This window comes from Neophocaena asiaeorientalis, unplaced genomic scaffold, assembly GCF_003031525.2.
Source record: "Neophocaena asiaeorientalis asiaeorientalis breed wild unplaced genomic scaffold, Neophocaena_asiaeorientalis_V1.1 scaffold762, whole genome shotgun sequence".
Classification (NCBI taxonomy): domain Eukaryota; kingdom Metazoa; phylum Chordata; class Mammalia; order Artiodactyla; family Phocoenidae; genus Neophocaena; species Neophocaena asiaeorientalis.
This window is the reverse complement of record NW_020175828.1, coordinates 99,576-108,118: the sequence shown is the minus strand read 5'-3', so window position 1 is coordinate 108,118 and position 8,543 is coordinate 99,576. Positions and strand designations below refer to the sequence as shown.

Below are 8,543 nucleotides of genomic sequence, written 5' to 3'. Positions count from 1 at the left end.
AGGGGGGAGGGGAGGAGACGGGAGCGGGGGAGGAGGGTCCGCTAGGGCCGGCGTCTCGGGTCCCGGGGAGGCGCGGCCCCGAGGGGGAGACCGGCCCCGCGTCCGCACCGCCGCCCGCCTCACCTCGTCCACCGTGCGGCGCGGGAGGTGCAGCGTCCCGAGCAGCAGCTTGAGCTTCACGGCCGACGAGAGGCCGTGGAAACAGAGGCGGATGTTGTCGATAACCGCAGCCGTGAGCAGGGACGCGATGCTGGGCGGCGCCCACAGCTCGTCCGTGGCCCCCAGCTTGTTGTGCAGCCACAGGCCCGTGTCGCTCTCCCGCATGGACGCCATCTTGAGGGGGAAAAAGCCGGCCACTGCCGAGCCGGCATCTTATGAGGACACCTACGCGCCCGCGGCGAGGACCCTCAACATGGCGGCGCCCGCAGGGCGAGCGGCTGTGACGTCACCAGAGGAGGCGTGGCCTCGGAGAGACGCTTCGCGGCGGCGCGAGGACCGTCCGCCGGCCGCCGTAACGTAACATGGCGGCGCCCGTGGCCCGATCTCGAGGGCCGCGGAAGATGACGTTAGCAGAGGAGTGGGCTGGCTCGGCCGACCTACGCCCCCTTCAGCCCTGAAGTGGACGGAACCCCGACGCGGCGGCTGGCGAGGGCCACCGTCCCTCCACGGACGGCCGCCGGGGGGCGGCCAGGACGCCGGGGTCCCGCGCCGCTGGGAGCGAGGTTGTCGAGGTCAGAAAGACATTTAGGGAAATATTTGCCAAATAGAGTCGGGTGGGGTCCAGCTCTCGTCCGTTCCCCAGACAGACCGCGTGCGCTGACCACCTGCGACGTGCCTGGCACAGTTCGAATTGCTGGGGACACAGTAGTGAGCGAGTCGGGCCCAAACCTTCGCCCTTGCGGGGTCGGCGATCCAGAGGAGGCGGGCGGGGGGACCGAGTGACGGGAGTGCCGCATACCCTGCACATCAGGCCTGCAGGCTCCTGGGTGAGCTTTCTCAAGCCTGGCAGCCTCTCTGGTCCCCAGTGCTTTGTCCCAAGACAGGACTGAGTGATGACGCCCGCGCCTGACCCGCGTCCTCGGGCTTAGCTGCAGGCGGCCTTCTCCAGGCACCGCGCGCGGCCCCGCACCTACCGGGTCTGGGCCTGCCCTTTCCAGATGCCAGAACGGAGTGGGGGGGACACCAGCGGTCCGGCCCCCAGGGAGTCAGCCCTGCCTTGGGAGGCGGTTCTTACCAGCCACAGACCCCAGCCAGGCTTGTGCATAATCAAGGACAGCACAGAACTGGGGCTTCAGCCCACAGCGGTGCCCTCTCCCTGGAGGGAGGGAGCTCCTGCCTGGCCAACCCCTTTTTCACCCCTTTGTTCCCCGCAGGCCGGCTTCCTTGCCTGTGCCCAGAGATCTGTGTCATAGCGCCCAGAATCGGGCTAGTACCTCTTGTGGATGAGGACAGCAAACTTGGAGGTGCTCCCAAGCTTGTTGGCAGACCGAGAGGGGTGGGGACTGCTGTACCAGGTGTGGTCGGGGCCCTTTTCCGAGGAGGGCACGCTGCCCCTCAAGTGAAAAGAAGTCGCATGCAGTGAGCAGGAGAAAGGGTGCCCCAGACAGGGGGCAGCTCGTGGTGCAGGGGGGTCCCCCAGCCCGGCCTCCTGGCTCCTCCCGTCCCAGCCGCTATATCTCTTCGTCTGCCCCCTCCCACCCACAGCTTGGACCCGGACCTCATCATCTCCGGAAAGAGTACCTGTGTACGAGCCCCCCTTCAGATCCCCCTCTGCCACCAGAGCCACAGCGCCCCAGCCTTTCCACTTCATCCAGACCTGTGAGGAGAGAGGGTCAGGGAGCACCCAGTGCCTCACCCGTCTTCAGGTACCTGGGCGGTGGAGAGGTCAGCAGTCCAGACCCTTCCCATCAAGCCTGCTGTCCTCCGAGATTGGAGTGAGGCCCGACTCTGCTTTTATTCTACTTGAGTCGGTTTTTCTTCCTTCCGCCAGCAATCCCGAAGCCCAGCACCACGACGTGTTGAAACTGTGTCCTGATGTGTGTGTCAGACATAAAGTACTGTTACGTGTATGTTGGTGTCTTCGGTGGACAGGTGCAATTGTGCTGATCTTGGATCCACATTTTAGCTTTCCACCCCCCTAGGATGAAACCCTCACCTTGCTTCCAGTTGCCCCACCCTATGGACAGTCTACAGTGAGGACCCTCCTACAAGGTCCTCTCAGACTACATGTAAGAGTCTGGGAGGTGCATACCCCAGAGTCGGGGTGTTGGCCAGAGGTCACCAGGTAGTGTTAAAGAGGGCTGTTAAAAGTTCTCTAGGCGGACTGTGCTGGTTCACTTCCCACAGTTGACACAGGCTTGCGAGAGCCAATTGCTAAATTTTCAGGAATTTTATAAGCTTGTCATTAAACACTGCCATTGTTAAAAATGTAACTTCAGGGCTTCCCTGGTGGTGCAGTGGTTGAGAATCCGCCTGCCAATGCAGGGGACACGGGTTCGAGCCCCGGTCCGGGAAGATCCCACATGCCGCAGAGCAACTAAGCCCGTGTGCCACAACTACTGAGCCTGCGCTCTAGAGCCCACAAGCCACAACTACTGAAGCCTGTGCGCCTAGAGCCAGTGTTCCGCAACAAGAGAAACCACCGTAATGAGAAGCCCGTGCCCCACAATGAAGAGTAGCCCCCGCTCGCCGCAACTACAGAAAGCCCACGCGCAGCAACAAAGACCCAATGCGGCCAAAAATAAAATAAATTTTTTTAAAAATGTAACTTCATTTTATTGCATTCATTCACTATTACCCATTTCTGTATGTCTGTTGTAACTGACTGGGATGGCGGAGGTCTGTATAACGTACACCGCGCTTCTCATCGAACCCCACTTTCACAGATAACCCACTGGCAGCTCGAACGCAGCAAAGGTGGGAGTACTTACACCACGGATATTGGCAAATGCCACAGATCAGGGCTTGATTGTCTAGACTTAAAGTGATAGAGAGAATGCTAACAATGAAGATTACACTTAAAAGTATGTTGTGTCCGTAGTCATTACATTGTAAATAGCACGCACACGATGTCTAAACATATTCTGTAACCTAATTTCTTTCCTCGGTGGAGTACATGTCCAGTGAACCCAAACATCTTTAGTTTTTCTCTAATGAAAAGCAAAAGTAGCAAAACTTAGGCTTATTTAGCAGTTAGTGTTCCAGTGTCTTATTTGGGAATGACCTGGGTACTCGAGGAATTGCTGCTGTGAATGGAAGATATTACCTTTCAATATGTCATGTCAGTAAACAAAGGATGTTGTAGCCATCAGTCACTACAGCCGCATCCCGGACGGTGAGCCACGAGGGAGCTCAGGATGGAGACAGGACGCCACCGTCAAACCGTCCGCTGCGGCATGTGCCCCGACCCGCACAGTGCACCCGGAGGAAACTCAGGCTGCCAAAGCATGGGATACTGGCCCCAGATGACTTAAGATGCGTAGCAAAGGAATGATTTCATTAACAGTGATCCTTTGAAGCTCCGGCTACCTGGTCTTTGTTGCAAAATACCCTTTGCATCCTGGCCCCTCCCTCACCTCTTCAGAGCAGTCTCTCTGCGTTATCTGAGATGCTGTGTCCTGGACTTAAGTCCTCAGTTTTGTCCACCAAATAAAACAACTCAACTTTTAGGTTGTGCTGTTTTTTTTTTTTTCCAGTCTACACCATCTAACTTAATTTAGCAGTTCCAAGTTACTAAAAATCTGGAGGAACCATTTTAAGAAGACAGTCCTAGAACATAATTATTCCTAAAGAGTTCATCTAAAAACCCTTACCTCATATACATTTAATTTACTTAAAAGTTTTGACTTGGCCTCTGTGCACCAGTGCCAAATCAAATCTTGGAGGTAGAGTTTTGGGTGAAGTAGTAAAGAATGGCTTTATTGCTTTGCCAGGCAAAGGGGGACACAGGGGCTCATGCCCCTCAAAACTGTCCCAACCCGGGAGGATTTGGTGAGTTTGATAGCAATGGTTCAAAGGCAGGTTGCTGATAAGACTCAGAGTGTGTGCAGGGCCTGCGCTCCTTTAACCTGGCCTCAGGTGGTCTCTTGATGAGCTTCTCTGGGAATGAAGAATGCTAACATCTTCCATTTGTTGGGGTTTAGTTCTGTAAAGAGCTCAAAGATATTGTTATGTGCATCCCTTGGGGGGGAACCAGGACCCTGCCCCAAGGCTGCACCATTGTTTCTTGGCCACTCCTCCCTTATTTCTGCATCCCCTCCCTTCCCTGATTAGCAACTGTTCAAATCTGCCCCTTGGGACTCAGGGAAGGTCATGGAGGCTGGAGTCTGATCTCTACAAACCAGAAACGGGGGACAAAGAAAGGTTTGCATGCCCAAGAGTCTCACAGGGTCCTGCTCTGTTTCAGTTTTATCATATCAAGTTATTTTTCTTGCTGACAAGTTTTGTAACAGGAATAATCAGATCTTAATTTGACTTGTAGTAAAGCTAATACAATAAAAGTATTACACGTAACGCTGGTGAGTCTAAAGACATGTCTGTATTAATTAAACCAAACTTGTTTTCATTCATTAAAAATTAATCCTAGATGATATCCTGAAATTCATTTAGGTTAGTCTTATATTTCTGAGTATCTACATAAGCACTTAATTTCCCTTAAGCCAATTAAATAGAGCTCTTTTACAAATTAGTTTTGGCAATACCACACATCCACAAAACACACATGCATAGATACATACAAACAGAGACCCTGCACTTCTGAAACCAAGCAGAACCCTGTGGGGCTCCTGGGCATGAAAGCCTTTCTGTGTCCCCCATTTCTTGTTTGTAGGAAATAGACTTCAGCCTCCACCACCTTCCCTGAGTCCTAAAAGGCAGGTCCAAACAGTTGCTAATCAGGGAAGGGAGGGGATGCAGAGACAAGGGAGGAACTGCCAAGAAACAATAGTGCAGCCTTGGGGCAGGGTCCTGCACCACAACTACTGAGCTCGTGTGCCTCAACTAAAGAGCCTGTGTGCCGCAAAGTACAGAGCCCAGGTGCTCCGGAACCCGTGTGCCACAACTAGAGAGAAGCCCACCCACTGCAACGAAGATGCTGCGTGCTGCGACCAAGACCCAATGCAGCCAAAGACAAGAAAATAAAAATAAATAAATAAGGGACTTCCCTGCTGTCCAGCGGGTGGGACTCCGCGCTCCCAGTGCAGGGGGCCTGGGTTTGATCCCTGACCAGGGAACTCGATCCCGCATGTGTGCAGCAACCAAGAGTTCACGTGCCACAGCTAAGGAGTCCGCATGCCGCAGCTGAAGATCGGGCTAAGACCGGGCGCAGCCAAAATAAATAAATAAATGATAAATAAATAAATATATATTTTAAAATAATAAATAAATAAATCTTAAAAAAATGAAATGAATAATACCAATTTCCATGTATGGTCATATGGCCTACCACTTTATTTTTTATTATAATTATTACTTTTTTTGCGGTCCACGGGCCTCTCACTGCTGTGGCCTCTCCCGTCGCGGAGCACAGGCTCCGGACGCGCAGGCCCAGCGGCCATGGCTCACGGGCCCAGTCGCTCCGCGGCATGTGGGATCTTCCCGGACCGGGGCACGAACCCGTGTCCCCTGCATCGGCAGGCGGACTCTCAACCACTGTGCCACCAGGGAAGCCCTGGCCTACCACTTTATTTTTAATTTTTGAAACATGACCATAAACCTTTATGAAAAATTATAACAAGGTCTTCATTTCATTTACTTTTAGCTATGTCATAAATACCAGAAGAGAAACTGGATGGTTTGTGAGGAAGGAGAAAACGTTTTCCATAAAGCAAATTTAGAAATCCTTCCCTTTTGGCTCCGTTTTCTGATCCCCCTTCACTGTGTTGAAGAGAGATCAAGTTCTTCCAGGTTTTTGCTTAGGTGGGTGGTTTCCAGACTGACCGGACTCTCCAGGTCCAGGTGGTTCCTGCACAGCGCTTTCCGGTCACTGGATCTATGACTTGTCCAACCTTGAAAATGGTCTCAGCCAGTTCACGCTCCACCTGCTTTGTTCGCGGGACAGGTAGAGCTCTGAGGAGCACGATACCCCCACGGTGCACTGCTAGAGAGCATCGTGGGCAAAGTAGGTTTTTCGCTTATTAAGATACTGGTCCTCTGGAGAAAATCCTTTTGGAGATTCAGCTCAAATGTCTTATATAATCAAGAACGCTCTCCTTCAGCAACCTCTAATAAACAGGGATCCAGAACAAGCCTGGTCACTGTCACTCCAGCAGTTGTTTGCGTTGCTGTCCCGTGACAGCACTTGGCGTGGACAGATGAACGAGCTATTGACATTATGTGGCTTTGGTCACCTGGAGGGCTCCCACATGACAGCCTATCACTTTAAATATCGAAACATACTGGACAAAATATGAAACAAAGGTTTTCAGGCAGTAGACGACAGGCACTGCAGGACAGTGATCCTTGGGAGAAGGGAAACAGCAAGGTGAGTTCCGTGGTTGGCCAGCCTGCCTCTGGAGGAACGTCCCAGGCTGCAGGACACGGAGGAAGAACCCAAATAAAGCTGGCTATGCCCGTGGCTTGAAGAGACAGAGTTCAGCATCCGGGGAGCCCAAGGTGACTGGAACTTTTCGGGCAGAGTTGCAGAGGGAAAAGGCAAAGCTCTGGGGCTCTGCAGTGTGTCCCCTCCAGTTCTCAGCACATACAGAAGTGCCCCGAGGCTGGGAAAGACCCTGGAACAGGGAAAGTGGAACAATGCTCAGAGTTCACGCGGGCCAGAAGGAGGTTCCCGATGGCCACGGGGCACTGAGTACAGCGCTCAGAAAGCCACTGCTTAGTATTAAGGGCAAACTGGCTCAGACTCAGGGGTTTTCTGAGCCCACCTAACGAAACCTAAAAGGAAGACCCAAAGGATCAAATTATTTCCAAGTAACTAACTGCGTTCCAGAACAAAGCTCAAAAACATATAAAGAAGAAAAAAATCCCTATGACCCAACACTATAAAAATTACAATATCTGGCATCCGATAAAATTACCATAAACGTAAAGGAGCAGGAAAATACAACTCATAATAAAGGGGAAAAAAATCAATCAATTGGACCAGAACCAGAAATGAGACAGATAATAGAATCAGTAGACAAGGGCATTAAAGTTTATTATAACTATCTGAAATATCCAGGAAGGTAGGAGAAAGATTAAAAGATGTTAAGTAGGGCTATAAAAGACCTCAAATGAGAATACATGTCCAGGGACTTCCCTGGTGGCGCAGTGGTTAAGAATTCACCTGCCAATGCAGGGGACACGGGTTTGAGCCCTGTCCGGGAAGATCCCACATGCCAAGGGGCAACTAAGCCCGTGCGCCACAACTACTGAGCCTGCGCTCCAGAGCCCGCGTGCCACAACTACTGAAGCCCGCGTGCCACGACTACTGAGCCCGAGCACCATAACTGCTGAAGCCCGCATGCCTAGAAACCATGGTCCACAACAAGAGAAGCCACTGCAGTGAGAAACCCGAGCACCGCAACGAAGAGTAGCCCCCGCTCGCCACAATTAGAGAAAGCCCACGTGCAGCAACGAAGGCCCAAAGCAGCCATAAATAAATACATAAATAATAAAATAGAAAATGCATGTCCATACAAAGACTTGTGTGTGAATATCCACAGCAGCTTTATTTGTAATAGCCAAATACCGGAAATTATCCAAATTTCTATCAACGAGTGAATGCACAAACAAATTGTGGTTTTTCCACACAATGCAATACTACTCACCGATAAAAAGAACGCACTATTGGTGCGCCCAACAGCGTAGACAAATCTCAAAATAACTTTACTAATTTACGGAAGACAGACAAAGAATATATTGTATGATTCCACGTACATAAAATTGTAGAAAATGCAGGCTAGCAACAGAAAGCGGATTGGTGGTTATCTTGGGGGGAGGTGCCAGTGAGAGGCAGGAGGGGAGATTGCAAAGAGAGAGGAGGGTGTTTGGGTGGCAGTGGGTATGTTCCTTGTCTTCATGGTGGTAATGGCATCACACGTGCATGCTGACCTTCAAAATGAAACAGTTGTTTTACCAGCAAAAATGGGTTTACTCGGGAATAGCAGAGAACTGTGACTTGGGACAAGCACGCTATACAAAGGCCAAAGGCAAGTCTAACAAAGGAGAGGAACATTATTTTACAGAGAAAAAGGAGGAAGTTGGGAGGGGTTGTTTTGAACCAAAGTCCATTGGAGAAAAGTGAGAGTTCAGAGTGGTGATGGATTCTGGCTGAGCTTCTGGGGAAGTGGATTTCTCGTAGGAGATGCCCTGTACATCTTTTCCTGTGGGGACCTGTAATTGATGATTCTTCCTGTGACCAACTTTGAGTGGTACTGCATGAGAGCTCCCCCTTCTGGCCTCCTGACTCCATTTCAGTGAGGTTTCCCTTTATTAATTTTCACATGTATACATCAAAATCGATCTAATTGTGTATTGCATGTCAATCACACCTGCATGAACCTGTAAAAGAGTGACAAAATAAATTTAATAATACTTTCAGCCTCCTA

The 8,543-nt window shown here is 51.1% G+C and overlaps 1 protein-coding gene and 1 pseudogene across 1 annotated transcript in view; both read right to left on the bottom strand.

The window, feature by feature from the left end:
* NELFA (negative elongation factor complex member A) overlaps window positions 1-410 on the bottom strand; it is a 23,110-nt gene extending 22,700 nt beyond the window's left edge. Inside the window, exon 1 of the mRNA XM_024732740.1 lies at window positions 124-410. Within this exon, the coding sequence (XP_024588508.1) occupies window positions 124-333 (210 nt within the window). The 5' untranslated portion in view covers window positions 334-410. The remainder of the gene's footprint in view (window positions 1-123) is intronic.
* A 5,461-nt stretch (window positions 411-5,871) lies between these two features.
* On the bottom strand, window positions 5,872-6,330 carry LOC112391376 (28S ribosomal protein S17, mitochondrial-like; annotated as a pseudogene).
* Between the last annotated feature and the right edge of the window lie 2,213 nt (window positions 6,331-8,543).